This window comes from Trachinotus anak, unplaced genomic scaffold, assembly GCF_046630095.1.
Source record: "Trachinotus anak isolate AG129_WGS33_773 ecotype Australia unplaced genomic scaffold, CSIRO_AGI_Tana_v1 ptg000028l, whole genome shotgun sequence".
Classification (NCBI taxonomy): domain Eukaryota; kingdom Metazoa; phylum Chordata; class Actinopteri; order Carangiformes; family Carangidae; genus Trachinotus; species Trachinotus anak.
The window spans coordinates 832,183-851,025 of NW_027273879.1; the positions used below are offsets into that span (position 1 = coordinate 832,183).

The window sequence follows — 18,843 nt, forward strand, 5'->3', positions numbered from 1 at the left end:
AGCTGTAGCCTCTTGTAATCGTTGTCATGCTGATAATTGTCTTCTCATTGTTAAACAGCTGTACATTCACAGCGCAGCAGTTTAGAATATTGTATTCCATCATGTCTTTTATGGTTAATTTTATTTTGTCCTATAGACTTCAGTTTAATGCAGAAAACATGAGTATTGTTTTTTCTCCAGGTCGCCTCACGGTGGTTGGGTAGTCTGTTTTTTTTATCTGGTCTATTATGAAGAACCGAGTCGGATTCCTTGGGCTTTCACTTTCATACACAGTCATGCACACACACTCTTTCCACCCATCCCTGCAGGCTGGTGCTGTGGAGCGGGCTGGACGCAGGCTCTGTGGTGCTGTTCGACTCGGGCCGGGGCGGACAGATACCCTTTGAGGGAGTGATCAGCGAGGGTCCAGCTGTGAGGATCCAGTTCATCACTGATCAGCCGAACCACAACACAGGATTCAACATCCGCTACGAAGGTGCAGAAGCTGCTGTAGACCTATGCACAAAAATAAAACATGTATTCCTGCAGCACTAGATGTATTGTTACATTTCTATAATAACTGTATAATTATGTAAACATGACTATTCCTGAGAAGATTGCGAGGCTTTGTGTTGCTGCTCACATTGTTCACTGCCAAGTGGATTGTGACTGGATTGCCAGGAAGAGTGCTGGTTGTTCAACATAATCTGAGCTAAAGCTTCCAGACTTTCTGGCAGTCAGATTGCAGAGGGAGGGAAAGATCCCCTCCAACGTGTTTATCCTCATCAGTAGAAATAAATAAATTAAACCTAACCAAAGAAATCATCTATGCCAGTGGAAACACAGATGCTACCAATCTTCTTGGTATCTGTTTACGGAGATTACACAAAGGTATCGTAGCATAAAAAAAACCACAAGGAGCAACTTTAATACGACACATTCTGCTGTTAATTGTTAAGCAGACTGATCCTTCTGTCTTTGTTTCAATTTCTCCTCCAGCTTTCGAGCGTGGTCACTGCTATGAGCCGTACCTGCAGAACGGAAACTTCACCACCTCTGACCCGATGTACGGGGTTGGAGCTGTGGTTCAGTTTACCTGTGACCCAGGCCACTCGCTGGAACAAGGCCCCCCAGTTATTGAGTGCATCAGTGCGAGGGATCCATACTGGAATGACACAGAGCCGCTATGCAAAGGTAACACTGAGATAGGAAGCAGAGACAATGAGTGTCAAGCTGGACCGTTTTTGTTTTTGTTTATATGAGTGTTCAAAGTTGGATTTTGTAATCTCTCCTAATGGCACAAACTTAAATCACCCTGCCGGCCTGATGACTGCCACTTGTTCATGAGTGGGTGCATGTTTGCTACCGATGGTTACCTGCAAGTTATTTAAATCAGCAGCAGCAGAGTCAGTTTTCGTATGAGTCTTTTTCTTTATTTCCTCCTTGAGTGTGTGTTCAAATCAGCAGCCACCACTCAGGGCTAAAGAAAAGTGTTTTTTTTTTTTTTTTTTTTTTTGGATTTAATATCCTCCTAAAAAGGCATGAGTCAAGGTGAAAAAGACAGAACTCTTTGTGTTTAAGGATGTTTTTTTTTTAATACTAACATTGTTATATAAAGCACAATAACTAGTTTCATCTAGACTGATAGATTGCAGTAATTAACAGTTTACAGCAGAGAGAATATTTAAAAATGAGTAAATTGGTGAATACGAGGAGTTCAAACACAAAGCATGAGGCGCAGTGTGTTTGATGTTTTAAAGCTCCATATTTTAACTTCTCCAGTGTTTTATCTGAAGTGTTGATCTCCATAAGAAGATATATTTGTGGTTTTAAAAACCAAAATCAGAAGAGAGGATCTGATTCTCTCTTCTGATGGAGAAACCAAATCCTACAAGGTTGGATGGTGGGTTCAGGTGGGTGGGGCTTGGGGCATGACTGAAGGCGATGCCTGCTTCGTTGTGACATCACAAAGTTCCAGAGGTCCTGACGGCTGGTTTTAAGGCTCAGTTTCTGAATACAGGCTGTGTGCATTTCTCTGTGGACTGAGGCTTTGATACTTTCACAGTATTAATATAGAATCTAGACCTGCTTTATAATCACAAACACATGGACATCTACCTTTAGACTGGATGGAGCTTTAAATGCTGCTCCATAATGGAATAGTTTAACATTTTTGGAAATGCATTTATGCACTTTTCTTGCTGAGATTTAGATAAAAAGATTGATACCAGTCTCATTTCTGTGTGATAACTATATAGCTACAGCCAGGAGACACTTAGCTTAGCTTAGAGACTAACTAACTAACTAACCACTAACCTGGTTCTGTCAAAATCTACCTACCAGCACCTCTAAAACTAACTATTGCTTTAAATCTTGTGTATTTTGTTTACTATGTTGTTCCTCATTGTTCAACCTGCTCTCCACCTGCCTCTGCAGCTCAGTGTGGAGGAGACCTGACTGGTCCAGGAGGGGTGATTCTGTCTCCAAACTGGCCGGAGTGGTACGGAGAAGGGGAGGACTGCAGCTGGAGGATACATGTCGGGGAGGACAAACGAGTGCTGCTGGATGTGCAACTGTGAGCAACACTCCAACACACACACAGACTCACACACATTAAAGCTTCAGCTCCGATCCAGAGTTTGGCCCGACCAAGAGCCAGATGTTTTCATTAAAAATGTATGTGTGAAGGCACAGTGAGGGGCCCGGCACCCCATCTAGATGTGCCTATTGATATTTCTGTATGTCTGCTCCTACTGAAGCATTAAATTCAAAACTTGACAACATTAGAGAGCATGCTAATAAACTCCCCTCTGCAGTTTCCATCAGACTTCAGATCCATCAGATATTTATGTCCTCATCTTGAGTCTGCCTTTACCATCTCGCTGCAGAGCTGGTCATTGTGGCAGTGTGATGCTGCTGGACTGAATTTTTAATCCTACATCTACCCCCCTCATTCATGTCTGCCGGCTCAAATGTGAAGTTTCATTATTACTAAATCTAAAGCCAGTGTGTGTAGAAGTTTTATTTTAATTAAGCAACTTGACTGGGAGAAGATTTGCTTCGACTGCAGTTTATGTAGAGTTCATCATCCAATCAGAGCTGAGGTAACTAGTTATCAAAGCAGAAATCAGATCAATGTTTACCCAGCCAGTGAGACCAGGAGGGAGCAGACCACAGAGAAGAAAGATGGGTTTAAAGGCAAACTTTGAGAATCTCAGCAGAGCTGCCTCCTGAATTCATGTCAAAGGAGGTGAGCTCAAAGAGCAGAGGCTCTGCCCCTTCAAATATTTCTGTTAAAGCTTGGAACAGTGAAATAACCAGCATCAAGAGAGAGCGTGAGGGATGTGGTGGAGTGTATGGAGTAATATGAGTGGAGATGTATGAAGGAGCCCTTCAATTTAAAGCCCAGTAAGTTAAAAAGAGGATTTTGAAATCAGCTCTGGCAACGCAAAGACAGATCAGGACAAGTGTAATATGATCAAAATGGACCACAGAAAGAAGACCTCTGGAGTCTGCGGTGGAGGAAAGAGAAAAGTGCATTGCAGTCACTGATTTTGGATGTTACGAAGCATGAACAAGGATTGTGTTTGAATAGGATAGTCTTGGCTGTTACGTAAGAGAGAAAAGGCAGATCTTGTGACATCATTGATGTGCAGTTCAAAAGTAGAAAAGGGATCAAAAATTATTCCAAAATCCTTGACAATTTGGGAGACATTGTGTCAAAGCTAAGTAGAGGTTTCAACTTCAACACCTACATCCAAGGTGCATGGGAAAAAAACTCATTTTGGCTTGTGGCCATCATCAGGGTCCCCACAAAACACATCATAAGTAAGATTTAAACAGTATGGTCAGTATGAGACATACAAAATATAAAACAGCCAGTCACATGCAAAGATGGGTTGGGCCTGTGGTGAAGTGGCTACAGGCCAGTTGTTGTCTCAGGCTGGTGGAGAATCTCCAATAACAGCTTTTATGGTGCATCTTGTTGCCTTTCACATATATATCACTTTATTGAAGTTTCTTTGAACTTAAGTGTTTTTGGGACGAGCCTGTGCCACATCAAATGGACACATTTTGTACAGACCTAAGTACCAACCTTTAGGTGCACTTCTCCAGGCTATTGTTCCCCTTTCTGTAAGTCGCTTTGGATAAAAGCGTCTGCTAAATGACTAAATGTAAATGTAAATGTATGAACCAAACATGGTGGCACCATGTCCTCTATTGGACATCCCCCAAGACAATGATTGGCCTGAAGCCATATCACTGCAGGTCCAACCCAACTTTGAAGAAGCCCCATAGTCAGATATGTAAGTGATTGACTGTTTTATATTTTTTATTTTTTCAATGAGCTTTAGAGATCCTGGTAGGTGGGTTTTGTTGCCATTGGACACAGCCAATCCAGCTGCTTCCTCCCGCTCTCAGTCTTATGCTAAGCTAAGCTAATCAACCCCCAGTTTTTGCTCCATACTTCATACAGACATAAGAGTAGTATCTAGCTTCTCAACTAACAAGAAAACAAATTTGGTTATTTTCCAAAATGTCAAACTATGTCTTTAAATTGTACAAATAAACATCCTCCTCTCTCTCCCCAACTTTCCAGTCTCTCACTGTACCTATAAATAAAGGCGTAAAAAGCCCCAAAAAATAATTTAAAAAAAAGAAAAAAAAAAAAGGTAAATTAAGATGTAACATGGAGAATAACCAAGGTTTCAAAACCAGCAGCTCTCTCCTTTAAAAGGAATTTTTATTCATTTAACTTATTTTTTCTGTGGTATGAAATCGGTTTAACTCGACTCCCCACAAACACTAATCCAATTACATACTTAGTCCTTTGGCAGAAATGTGTCATATCACATTTGCAGATATTTCAACCTTGCAAAGCTGCATCTTTAAGGAGCCTCTGTGGTGAAACACACGTCTCTGAGGCAGCAACAACATGGCCGTGTTTACAGACTGTTAACCACTTTGCCTGTGGATGAATGCAGCATTTAGCCTTTGAGGTCATCTTGTCTCCCACGCAGCCGGCTGTCGACACGACGGCACTCTGACTCATCACAACTTGTCCTGAACTGATACCACCAGCTGTACTCCCCCCCTCTCTCTCTTTCTCTCTCCCTCTCTCTCTCTCTCCCCCCCTGTCCTCAGACTGAACATTAGCGACAGTGACATGTTGACCATCACTGATGGTGACGAGGTCACGACACGTATCCTGGGGCGGTACGTCGGAGGAAGCAGCCCCTTCAAGCTCTCCTCCACCACCCCTGACCTGACTGTCACCTTCCACTCCGACCCAGCAGGACTCGTCTTCGGCAAGGGCGAGGGCTTCATTATCAACTACATGGGTGAGAGTTAAACCAGTTCGACATAAGTACTGATGGTTTATAGTTTTCTTATTTTCAACAAATCCCACAAAAAGACCAAAACAACAATGAATCGATCCTAGTAACAGGAACTGTCTGTGTATCTTTACTTAGAGATATCAGTAACCAAATGTTACAACCCAGCTCAGGAAAAAGGGAAATAACATAATCCAGATGTGATTGGTAATGCAAATTTATTTAGTAGTAAGGAGATGAAGATACAAATGATGATTGAAGGTAAGAAAAGGGGGGGGCAGGGGAAACAGGAGCTGCTCAGTCAGAAGTAAATATAATAAAAAGAGGACTAAACAAGAGTTATTGTCAAACTGACTTTTTAAAGAAAAAATAAAATAAAATGGAAAGAAAACCTTTCTATTGTCAAATGAAACAGGCAAACAGCACCTCTGTTCCAAGTGACACTAACAGCAGAGAATTTCCTACTTGCTGTTTTGGTTTTAACTAAAACAGGGTCAGTCCCCTTTAAGACACATCTAGTGCCTCATTCTTAATTTTCAAAGTTTCTCACAATCTTGACAAAGTCTCTGAGGCAACGAGAGGCACATCATCGAGCTGTTTGTGTCAGCCGCCCCAAGTGACAGGCTGGCCAGGCTTTTGTACACTTGGTCCCAAATGGCTTCAGCTCGATTGGTGGCTGGAACAAGTGCCGCTCCACTGAGGCGAAGTGGATGCAGAAGATGGGGACGCCTCCCATAGCTACAGCCACATCCTGGATACTAGTACACAAGTGAATTCACTCATTGTTGGACCCATGGCGGACTAATCGATGCAGCAGAAGCAGAGAGATTGTTTTCCTTGTCAAAATATGGCGCCTACATTACCAACGATGCAACTGAACCACAGTTTGGAGTATGGTATCCCACAGTGATCAATCTAGCCGCAAGCCTTGGTCTTTTCATGGGATTTGTTCTCAATAATAAGAACATGGAATAACAACAGAGTCATTCAGTTTCCCACTGTCACGTTAAAGGACCAGTGTGTAGCATTTAGTGGCATCTAGTGGTGAGGTTGCAGAGTGCAACCAACTGAATACCCCTACCCTCACCCATTCATTCCCAAGTGTATACAAGGGTACGTGGTGGTCTTTAGGTGATGTTAACACATGTAAACCCATCTCCAGAGCCAGTGTTTGGTTTGTCTGCTCTGGGCTCCCATAGAAACATGGCAGAGCAACATGGCAGGCTCCGTAGAACTGTGTAAATATGTAGGGCTCATTCCACGCTAATGAAAACACAGGGATTCTTAGTTTCAGACTAATGAAAACATAATTATGAATATTATGTTCAATTTATTCCAGTAGATCCCCTTAAATCCAAAACACTGGTCCTTTAATTTGTGTCTTTTCACTATAAGCTGCCCACTCCATTTTTCATCTTCCCTTTCCCCCCTCTCATCTTTATTTGTCTTTTCTTTCCCTTCCCTCTGCCCTTATTCAATCACATCCCATTTGTTTCACCATCCCACAATGGTCCTCATCTACACACACAAGCCCAGAGTTTCACAAGCAGCCAAACAAGCTTGCACCCTCCTTTAACACACAGTAATCTGCAGTGCGTCCTGTATCCAACACCTGACAACAATTTAGAATTGCACAGAGACACACACTGTCCAATTTACTTGTCAACCTCCCGACACCCCGAGCTCGCACATGCTTCCCAGAGGAGTAAATCAAGTAGACACGGCATGAATACGTAGGCTACTCTCTTTGATTATATATATGTGTGTGTGTGTGTGTGTGTGTGTGTGTGTGTGTGTGTGTGTGTGTGTGTGTGTGTGTGTGTGTGTGTGTGTGTGTGTGTGTGTGTGTGTGCATGTGCATGAATGTGTGTGTTATAGCTTCGAATAAATTACCCACCACACACATTCAGGCTGCAGGGAGGAGGAGAACCAAGTCAATAGAGAATGAATAATTGATCCAGGAACTTCAACTTACAAATCCCTGTAGGCCTATTATATTGTAGAGTGTAATGCAATACTGTACGCTTCCCGATCAATCATCAGAAATACATATGCACACACACACACACCCCAGTCCCAACAGGAGGATGCTTATTTATATGTTTCTCGAGGCTGTAATATTTTTTTTCTGTCTTGAAACTGTGTAAATTTTATTAATGTTCTGTGTTTTCTTCCTGGCATGAGTGGCTACTGGAGGTGGTTGTGTTCTGTTCTCCCTTTGTTTAAGGCTATTATACACTCGAGACATTAGCATGGAGCATTAAATGTGCCTGTAAATGTATGAATGGGAAGGAAAAACATAAACAGTCTGAGAGAGGACATAAGAGTCTTCTATGAAGTGGGAAAAAAAACATAAATCTCATAAAGCTTGTTATTGTGCTTCCCATAATAATGGTCATATAACAATAAAGAGAGATGCTACATAAACAAATGTTGCAACATTACTTAAATAATTGGTGGCTGCAGCATTTTCCTTCATTATTGATTAATCTGCCAGACAGGTCATTCTTTATTAATCTATTGATTGTTTGATCTATAAAACATCATAAAAAATATATATAAAATAACAAAGCACAAGGTGACATTATGAAATGTCGTTCTTTGTCTGACCTACAATCCAAAAATATTCTGCTCATTATGATGTAAAAATTCTCACCTCAGTTGTCTCAGTTTGAACAGTTTTTTGTTTTTTTTTTGATTGACCAACTGGTTAATTGATTAATCATTGCAGCTCTACTTTATAGATTTCTTTATAGATTTATAGATGGATAATATATTTTTAATGTGTGTAAGCACCGAGACCGGTGTACCCCTCGTCACCATGGTTACTTTAATAACGGTCATGGCTTGGTTAGGTTTAGGAAAAGATGGTGATTTGGGTTAAAATAAGTTCTTCCTCAACATTAGACGATCTTTGTTGTCATGGTTACAGTCATAACGAACAGTCATGGATAATAGAAACAACATAAGCTGCTCCTGTCACATGGGAATCGAACACCGCTCTCCTGTGTCATATTCATCCATCCACCCCAACCTCCTCCTGACGTGGACTTTAAACTACGTCACCGCACTTTTCCCTTTGCTCCTGTCATCATTACTATGAACACTAGATGTTGCCTAGCAACAAAGCCAAACTATGGGTCATAATAACCTGCTGACAGACGACCTGTGGGCTGGTTTCGGGGAGAATGGTTTCTCGGAGAATGAATCCTAGTAACTCTGGTCATATTTATCACTTGAAACAGTGAAACATCTGAAGGAAAATGACGATGTTTAGCTCAAAGCACAGCTGTGCATAAGACCAGAGCCACTAACACGGCTGTAGAGTCTTTGTCTTGTTAGCTCCCAATTGATCTGAAGGGTGTGTTTTTCCCCGCTCATTGCCTTGGACTTTTATTAAATTGGACTCGAGGCACTAAACTCTAAAGCTCCATTGATTTTTAAGACCCACAGAGAAAACATGGACAGAAAGCTTGAGTTGGACACTTTTAATGAGAGATCAGAAGAATTCTTGATTCAGAAGGATCTTCAGAACGATCAAGAGACTGCGGATTGGTCTGAGCTTCCTGCTGCTTCTCTGCCTGTGTAATCAGGACATCCTGGTGCGTGGGGTCTCCTCAGATACAACATCTAAAATAATGAATCAGGGGCAAAATATACATCAATTTTATGTTTTTTCATTTCATAAAAGAAGTTAGTTTTTGCCAGTGAAATCACACTTAATGAGAGCATTTGGTCCAATGAGAGTTTGAAACTGCATCTTTAAAGCTATCGAAGGTGACAACCCTACCTATGCACAGTGAGGATAGATAGGATCCACCTGTTGCATCCTTCGTCTGTTGGGTGTGTTAACAGGCAGTTGTGATAATAAGTCAAACGTGTGAGTGATGTTCAGTTTGTCGTGGACTAAAACACTGATGGCTGCTGATGAATAGAAATCTGAAGGTCGTGAGGAAATTTAATTCTGTGATAAATTGGAATAAAAGTGGTGACTTCCAGTGGAATACAGATAAAAACACAGAAATAAATCAATATAAAACATTTTCTCTCAGTTTGGATAAATAAAAAATATATAAAATAAGTACAAAAAAATGTGAAAGTTCTTAGTTCTCCTTGTTAGAATTATTTTGTCATTACAAAAAATACTCTGATATCAACTGTGACAGTTAACTGACAGTTTGTGATAATTTCATTGCCGGCTGGTTCACTGGACGTCTGAATTTAAACTGAGTGGCTTTTTCAGGCAGCAGCTTCCCTGTCAGAGCAGAAACACTGAGGAGGTGATATTTGAAGACCGTCCAGCACAGATGAAATCCATCATTCTGTCACACGGTCAAGTAATCGCACAATAAGTCCATCAGTCTTCCACGCTGGGATGGATCCCTCCTCACAGAGACCATGTGCCAGTATCACGTCAAAACCAGATGTAACGTTGTTTATCTTGTTTGCTTCTTGACCCTCGCTGTAGCCAAACCTGCACCAGCAGCAGTGGCACAACTTAATGGATCCATTAATCAACGTTGGTTTTTAATTTCTCTTCTCAGAGGTGTCCCGAAACGACTCCTGTCCAGACCTGCCTGAGATCCAGAACGGCTGGAAGACCACATCCCATGTCGCTCTGGTGCGAGGGGCTCGTATCACTTACCAGTGTGATCCTGGTTATGACCTGGTGGGACGGGAGACCCTCACCTGTCAGTTAGACCTCTCCTGGAGCTCACAGCCCCCCTTCTGTGAAAAGAGTCAGTTCCAGTTGTGTGTGTGTGTGTGTGTGTGTGTGTGTGTGTGTGTGTGTGTGTGTGTGCGTGTGTGTGTGTGTGTGTGTGTGTGTGTTACCGTGCATGTAGCTGTTGATTGTTTATAGAAATTCCTGTTCGCTTGGTTTCATCTGTGAAATTTAGCATTTTCATTGTCCTCACAGGGTAATTAGTTCAGTTACCCTGACGAAGGTTTTATTGTGTTCCACGTTAGCACTTTGTCCTTGTCCCTTCATTTATCTCCATTAGTGGAAGAACCATAATGATCTTTTATACAAAAACAAATTTGCTATAGTGTAAATTTTAAATGAAATTCATCTGACCACATCTGAGTTTTCCTGTGGTTGCCGTGGTCACAATTCAAGTCGAATCTTAATGAACTCTGGTAATGGTGGAAACTGGGGGCGCAGCTGCTGAGCATCATGCTGGCATTGGAGGCATAATGGTGGCAGCAGCAGTAACTCACTGTCTGAAAGGATTTTAATGAGTTTCCATTAAATTTATTGAGGATACTTTGGCTTCTATTTTTTTTACTTATTTCACAAAACCTGGAGGTTAAATATTTAAATTTATCATCAGCATCAGAATAAAAACAGCCTAAACCTATTTGGCAGATTTCCATGAAATGAACTAAGCACCTCAAACCCTTTTCATTTTAAACTGGGTAACACTTCATATTTTGGGCCTTTAGCATGGTTTTAAACATTATGGTTACTGTTAGGCTTCACATTTGATGCTTTTTTTGAGACCTGATACCTCGTTGTACATGTGTGATTATAATTACCTGATTAATAAGTTTGATAAACAAACTTCTTTCATGTATAAAAACAGATCCTGTATCATACATTCCTCATTTGCTCTTGTTTCTTTTCCTCAGTCATGTACTGTTCTGATCCGGGCCACGTGGAGCACTCCACCAGGTCTCTGTCGGATCCTAAACTCCTGGTGGGGACCACCATTCAGTACAGCTGCAACCCCGGCTTCATCTTGCAGGGTGGCGCCACCATCACCTGCTACGGTCGTGAGCCAGGGACCCCCGTGTGGACGTCTCGACTCCCTCACTGTGTTTGTGAGTATCACTGAGACAGTTTCCACTGCAAAAAGGAAACGCATCATGAGTGGTTAGTTGCGTTTACCCGCCAGGAGAAGCTGGTAGTGATTTTACCAGCCTGGTGTGCTGGAGGGCTCCTGTGGTTGACTGGTAATCTGCCAAGCCTGTGATTTCAGAAAGCTATCATCAGGATAGACAGTTGCACATGGCAGTTAACTGAAGATGAGAGGCTCCTTCTCTGCTGCCGCACGATCTAACATGAGTGGGTTTGTGTGATTTTGGCTCTGTCTTTCCTCTGCTGACATCGATCACAGTGTGTCTGTGTGCCAGAGACGATGCTTCATCTCCTGCATTTTCATCCCAGGACTGTGTGTGTGTGCGCGTGTGTGTTTGCACATGCGTGTGCTTTCGGGGTTATTAATGTTTGTGTGGAGTGTTTGATATGTAAATGCAATGCTAATGCACCGTACCAATCAGCCCTCAGCCACCTGGAGGAGGGGGTGGAGATTATCCATGAGTCATGTCACCTCAGCCAGAGCCTGTCAGATCTGTCAGTCGAGCTCTGACGCAAAACCTCTGATTCGTGGTGAGAAACTTGACAGGATCCGTCAGCTTTTCTTTTTCTCTCTTTTTTTCTTTCTTCTGTAGCTGAGGATTCAGTTTCCTGTGAAAACCCTGGTCTCCCTGACAACGGCTACCAGATCCTGTCCAAGAGGCTTTACCTGCCTGGCGAGTCACTCACCTTTGTCTGTTACCAAGGTTACGAGCTCATTGGAGAGGTTGCGATTAAATGCATCCTAGGAAACCCGTCCTTTTGGAGCGGCCCGCTTCCACTGTGCAGGGGTGAGACTTTTGATAAATGTAATGGGTTTTTTTTTCAGTGTGTGTGGAATGAAACGCTCCCTCACCCTCTGTACCTTTGGATTTATGCACGTAAACAAGTTGTTTTTTTCCCCCCTGCTCGTTGATACAGATTGATCATGCTCCTGTGCATGCAACTGACAGTTCGCTAAACTCCTGTCCCAAACAGTGATTGACAAACAGCTCCCAAAACAGCAACCAAAACCACTAGAGCAGAAGTGTAAAGAGTGGATTAAACAGCTGTGAGGAAGTATTCAGATTGTTTACTGAAGTAAAAGTTGTAACAGGCTTCTACACCACTGACAGCAGCCAACTACAGGAGGTTAAAAATGTTCCATTACAAGTGTAACTGGGATTTCTTGACCAGTATCGTTCTCCAGGATCTCTGCTCTGTGGGTTACAAGTTTTGTTTAATCACCACCAACACAGCAGACAGTGAACACAACTAAGGCTGCAGTCAAAAAGTCAAAATAATCTCCTTTCTAACAGCTTCACCTCAACTTCGAGGAAAAACGTCTTGAGGTCAGGGAAAGTTGTTAAGGAGAGTTCATAAGGACCTAGGAAAAGACGACCACACTGCAGAGAATCCGACTGCACTTTTACTAGAATTTATTTATATTATTTATAACACTTGGACGATAAATCCTCCTGTCCTATAACCACAAACACAAAACAAACAGGATTGAAACATTGAAATGAGAAAACATGAATACACAAGTAGACACAGACATAAGTACAGTGAGCAGTTTTGAAACAGACATTTATGTGGGTCTGTTGTGGTCAAACTATAATGGTGCATTGTTTTAAATGTTGGTGCAGCAAGGAATTGTGGGACGGCATTTTCTCCTTTCCTTTAGTAAAGGAACGTGCAGTGTTTCCTCTGCTAAAGGAGATAAGATAGGAAGCACTGAAGGTCTTTTCCTTATAAATTAGAGAATTTGACCAGCTCTCATCATGGCTGCCACTGAGATACTTCAAGTCATTTCAACCGTAGCCTTATCAGAAAAGGATGTTGCATTCATACCTGTCCCCCCGTAAACAATAACAGGTGGGAACCAAAGGTACTTGACACTAAAAACGGGGTTTAAACATTTTGTATATTGTTCAAACCAAACAATCAATGACAGAATAACAGTTCTGACAGAATTAATTGAGAAAATAATCAGGAGATTCATTATTATATGAAATATAATTTTTAAAGAAATTCATAATTAGTTGCATTGTCCTTTTATTATAAAGGTGGAAATTAGCTCAACAACTGCAACAGTAAAGTGCTGCTCACACATTAATGCATGAGTAATAATAATGGTACAACACTGCCAGGGCTCATTTTACTGCATTCAGTACTTTTGATACTTTAAATACATTTTCCTGATTTATACTTTGACTAAAGTAACATTTTCAGAGCAGGGCTTGTACTCAGACTGGAGTATTTTACAGGGTGGTATTAGTACTTTTACTGCATTAAAGGGTCTGAGTACTTCCTCCACTGAGCAGACGGTTTGACGGGCGCAGTAACAGGAGGATGGGTGGGGATTAGCGAATGGTGAACTCAAAGCAGCCTTGTTACAAACAGAAACTCCACAGAAAGTGTGATGTAAATGTTCATAAACACTGACTGACAGAATGATGTCTTGCAGCCAACCATGACTGCTTTGGCAACCATGCTTTGGAAGGTGAGTCTGTGTGTGTGTGTGTGTGTGTGTGTGTGTGTGTGTGTGTGTGTGTGTGTGTGTGTGTGTGTGTGTGTGTGCACTGATGCTGTGGACTGAAAAGACCACAGCATCAGTTTGTTTACTCGACTGACAAAAGCCTCAAACAAACCATCACACAGGCCAAAGAATAAAAAGTGCTTCACCTGTGTGTGTGTCTGCTCTGCCTGCATCAGCAAACACCTGCCTGCCAAGTTCATTCCCTCTGTGTGTGTTCATCCCTCCACCTGTGTTTGTTCATTTGTTTACCTGTGGAATCCACCTACGTTTGCTAAGCCACCTTTTACCAGACTTTCAGAGGTTTGTTTGTTCTCCTGGTAAAACTCTGGCTCTGATTAACCTCGTTCATTCTCGTGTGTCAGTTGCAGAGGCGACTGCAGGCTCCACTCTGGAGGGCGGGAACATTGCTCTGGCCATCTTCATCCTGGTTCTCCTGCTGACTGTGCTGCTGGGAGGAGCTTACGTCTACGTCACACGGTGAGATCTCTGCTCAGCTTCAAAACACAGTTTGGCGTGGCTGAGTGCGGCGACTGCTTCATTGTGACATCACAAAGTTCCAGAAATCCTGACGGCTGGTTTTAAGGCTCAGTTTCTGAATACAGGCTGTGTGCATTTCTCTGTGGACTGAGGCTTTGATACTTTCACAATATTAATATAGAACCTAGACCTGCTTTGTAATCACAAACAAATGGACATCTACCTTTAGACTGGATGGAGCTTTAATCAATCAATTAGTCAGTCGAGAGAAAATTAACTGTCAGACATTTTGATAATTATTGTTATTTATATATTTAATCATTTGCTTTGAGTAATTTTTCAAGAAAGAATTTGGGTTTTGGATTGTTGAGCAAAACAAGATATTTTAACAAGTAAGGTTGAGCTTTAGGAAACCTGATCATCGTGTTCATTAGACTGCTGCCAGTCTTCTCATTTAATATTTAATCTCACTTTATATTCTGTCCTTTAGGTGCCGATATCACTCCAACTTAAGGCTGCCTCTGATCTACCCCCACCCTTACCGACAGATCACTGTAGAGACAGAGTTTGACAACCCGCTCTATGAGACAGGAGGGGTGAGTGTCCACTACGTTTAACGACTAACCGTCCATGTCGTCTTAAAGCGCTCTCGCTGTTTATACTGACTCTGCCTCTTCCATCCTCCCTCTCATCAGCAGGACACTCGTGAATATGAAGTATCGATATGAGAAGCCTCACAAAAGACATTTCTGAACCAAGAACCGACCGCCTCGTCCTAACTCTTCATCCTCTCCTCCCTCCTTCTCCGCCCAGGAGGAGGCGATGTAAATACAAATAGATGATGATGTCCAGCCCCTTCTGCCATGAGAGGCAGCGATTGATCCTGTTCTCTCCTCCTTTGACGTGACAGCTTCTGAAGACATGATATGAAATGGGAGAGCAAACGGTGGAGCGGGAGAGGAGACAGACACGGTATTGACGGACCTGTGTGGATCAGTGTCGCCAGGAGGTGATGGGAGATGTAGGACGGAGAGAAAAGACCCAAAGATCATCTAAGAACATCGAACATGGTGAGAAAGAGGACGTGTTGGGAGTGAAATGGGACAAAAAGTAGTTAAGGAGGGGAGAAGGGGAAGGAGTCGGGGACAGGACACAGTGTGAGGAATGTGGAATGAAGCACTTTTTAGTATTTTTGTCAAACATTTCTCACTTGTAGGCATTTTAGTGAAAGGATCCTACAACACATCAGTTAAAGTTATAATCCTTAAGATTTTCATGAGGTCAGATGCCATTTTTTATACTCTCATTAATCAAATGTAGTTAAACCAAATTGCCAGAAATTCAGAATAAGGGCACATTTCCATCCACTGCTGTTATGTTGCTTCACTGACAGAAACATTTGGTGGAGCTGAGTCTCCAGTCGCTGCCATTAAACCACTGCAGCAGAAGATGAGGTCATTAAAAGATCCAGTTGGAGCTCAGACGATGCAAAAACATGGAGAACATGATCTGACATTTGTTTATTTCATGAGTTCATGTGAGGAAGGTTCCAGCCTCGTCATCATCGCTCCACATACATCTGATGTTTTGCTTTTACCTTATCCAAGCTTAAACACATTCTCTGATAGTTAAAGTTTTTTTTTCTAATTTTCAAATATTTCAATGCACAAATGCACAAACGCCTCACTGTATACTGTTCACTGTCCTGCAGCCGGATCAGAGCTGGACTTAGTTACTGCTGATGCATTCAAGGGGCCAAACACAGGGTGGCTTTTATTGTGAAGCACAGGAAACGCAGTCTTGGCGCACACTGTGATTGTTCAACAAAACGTCACTTTCATAATTTTTTCATCAGTGGATCAGTTTTAAATATCTGACAGGCTGCACACCTCCAGCTCCTCAGACACAACCAATTGCTTTTACTGTTTCCTGCTGTTGTGTAATAAACTATTTGTAGCATGAGCAACAAGAAATCAGAAGCTCATAGGAGGATGGAAATCAACAATTATTGATTTTTTCTTTATTAAAGCTACAGTAGGCAACTTTTTGTTGTTGTTGTTGTTGTTGTTGTTGAAATATGCTCAAGAGAGCAACAACATTGGTTTGTTTGGCTGCACTGGAAACATTAGACCAATGGCTGCTCGGAGTTCTGGGACGTGTAGTATTAAAGTGTCTTCAGACAGAAAGTGAAGCACATCTTCACCTCTCTGCCCGCTACACTGTTTATGTTTGTTCATGTCAAACAGCCTGTGTCATTTCCCTGTTATTTCCCTCTCTAGTCTGTCTTTGTACACTTATGAAGCAGATTCACAAAGCGCCGATATACTCTTTAATTTTTCAAGTTTAAGAATTTCTACTCATGCAGATGAATATTTGCATCAGATTTGTTGTCCTGGGTGAATTTGTGTCTCCTTGCATCTTTCCACTGACTTTGTAATCAGTCCCTGGCTCTAAAACTCACCTCAGATTGTGTCTGAACCTTTGACGTAAAACAGGAAGTGGACACTGTTTGACGCCCGGTGCATGAGGCAAACACGTTTTCCAGCTTCTGGTTGACTTCTGCTCTGAGACGATGTCACACTCTTTAAAACCACTTTTCTAGACTGAGAATGTTTAACAAATATAAAACCTCCTTGGATTCAAATTCAATAATACAAATCAATCAATCAGTAACTGACCACGAACTGTGAACAGATGGTGGTCCTGGGGGAAAAACCTTTTTTTGGCCACAGAGGATTTTCCTCTTGCAGTACCATAAGTGACCACTGGGACAAATTGGCAGCATGGCTGAGTGGCAGCCCCCGTGTCCAGATCTCTTACTGAACACACAGTAAAACCACACTTCTTGTTACCATGGTAACTACACAGGTTGCCAAATCAACCAGGACTTAAATCTTAAGGATTGCAGCTTTTAGGAGTGTTGGGGATAAATTGGCAGGTAGAGCAGATGAGGTCTTTTTTTTTTTCAGTTTTTGTTAACATCCACACATGAGTCATCCTCTGTTGCCACAAAACGATAATAACAGGGAGGAAGTAACGGTCAGCGGCTGCCTTCATTCCCTTCCTAATCAGTCTGACACAGGATGTCTGTCTCCTGTCCCTGAGCTCCCTCCTGCCTGCAGTCACCTTCAAGGCTTTTTACTCCAGCCGCTCCACTTCTGGCTTTAGCTGTAGTTAATTGGTATTTAAATCTGTGACTCTGGGGCCAGTGAGGTACTGTTGTCTTATTTCTCTCACATGTAGTTAGACCGATGACTGTTGTAGACTGGCCTCTGAGTCCCCAGGTCTGGACCGGCTGATGATGAAAAAGCAAAATGAAAAACATCCATTGTTGCAGAAGTGGAGGTTGCCATGTGAATATCATAGCTGTAGTCAACTGACTGGTCTTTGAGTCCGAGCTCAATCAACCCACCAGATGATGTATTTATTTTGATGTACTGTACATGTGATGTTTTATGCAGATTGATAAATGTACATTTTCATTATGAGAAGACAAATGTTGACAGTTTCCCTAAATAAATGGCAAAACTTGAATAAAAAAGTACAAAAGATTCTTTTTAAATATGGAGGCGTTCTGTTTTTTCTTCTTTTGCATCAGGTTTTTGTTTCAGGGGATAAATGTGGAACCAAATGTCACCCACAAACATCCTTTAAATCTGTTCAAAGCTCTTTGCAAAAACTTTTATATTTCAAATGGATGTTAATCATTTCAGTACCACTTCCATTTATCTGCACCTCAAAGTCTTGTATTATCTCAAAATGTGTATTACACAATTTTATTTTACTCAAGATTCAAGAAAGATTTTTAAAGGTCCTATATTTTGTGTTTTATCTGAAGTGTTGATCTCCATCAGAAGATATATCTGTGGTTTTAAGAACCAAAAACCATCTCAGTGTAGTTTCACATCTCCTCTCTCAGGCTTCTCTCTGGAGCTTTAGTAACAACAGGTCAGTCAGCCAGAAGAGAGGATCTGAGCCTCTCTTCTGATTGGCTGACTGTTTTCTGAGTGATCCAATAAAAATACAGCAGATTTCAGGTAAACACTCAGAGAAACCAAATCCTGCAAAGTTGGATGGTGGGTCCAGGTGGGCGGGGCTTGGGGCGTGGCTGAGAGTGGTGACTGCTTTGTTGTGACATCACAAAGTTCCAGAAGTCCTGACGGCTGGTTTTAAGGCTCAGTTTCTGAATACAGGCTGTGTGCATTTCTCTGTGGACTGAGGCTTTGATACTTTCACAGTATTAATATAGAACCTAGACCTGCTTTATAATCACAAACACATGGACATCAGTGTCTGCAACAAGTCTGCTGATAAAGAACTGTATTCAGCCCAGACGTTGCTCGTATGCAGGTGAGGTCAAGTGAGTGGGAGGATGAGCATAATAAGTGGCTCCTCCTGCCCTTTGTTTGCTGATTATTTATGCTGCCTGTATTGATTTATGTTTCTGTCAATTCTTCCTGCATAATTTTAGCAAGTAGAGGAAGCAGCTCTGTGTTTTTTAAGAGCACTTAGCCAGGAGTTATTTATGTTGAGGAAAAGGGTGGAAACTCTCCAAGTGAGCACTGCTTTTAATGGCCCTCTCAGGTGATTATGATGAAGAAGATAAATATATTATAAAGGCAAATTTATACTCATTTAAATGGCTTCTTCTAGAAGTTCATAAAACCTGAGTA

General features: G+C 41.9%; 1 protein-coding gene across 6 annotated transcripts in view; it reads left to right on the forward strand.

Moving 5' to 3' along the window:
• The window catches only part of LOC139611575 (seizure 6-like protein), a 53,129-nt gene extending 35,397 nt beyond the window's left edge, over positions 1-17,732 (forward strand). The window contains exons 7-18 of one of the 6 annotated variants that reach the window (XR_011686334.1): positions 309-475; positions 979-1,173; positions 2,416-2,554; positions 5,125-5,321; positions 9,860-10,054; positions 10,947-11,138; positions 11,769-11,963; positions 13,622-13,657; positions 14,056-14,170; positions 14,661-14,766; positions 14,869-14,994; positions 15,081-15,213. Coding sequence is in view for 4 of the 6 variants with exons in the window: in XM_071466356.1 (XP_071322457.1) it covers positions 309-475; positions 979-1,173; positions 2,416-2,554; positions 5,125-5,321; positions 9,860-10,054; positions 10,947-11,138; positions 11,769-11,963; positions 13,622-13,657; positions 14,056-14,170; positions 14,661-14,766; positions 14,866-14,898 (1,570 nt within the window). In the remaining 2 variants the exon portion in view is untranslated. Of the gene's footprint in view, positions 1-308; positions 476-978; positions 1,174-2,415; positions 2,555-5,124; positions 5,322-9,859; positions 10,055-10,946; positions 11,139-11,768; positions 11,964-13,621; positions 13,658-14,055; positions 14,171-14,660; positions 14,767-14,865 lie in introns of all 6 variants that reach the window. The other 5 variants (XR_011686333.1, XM_071466357.1, XM_071466356.1 and 2 more) reach the window with 5 other exon arrangements.
• Positions 17,733-18,843: the final 1,111 nt, after the last annotated feature.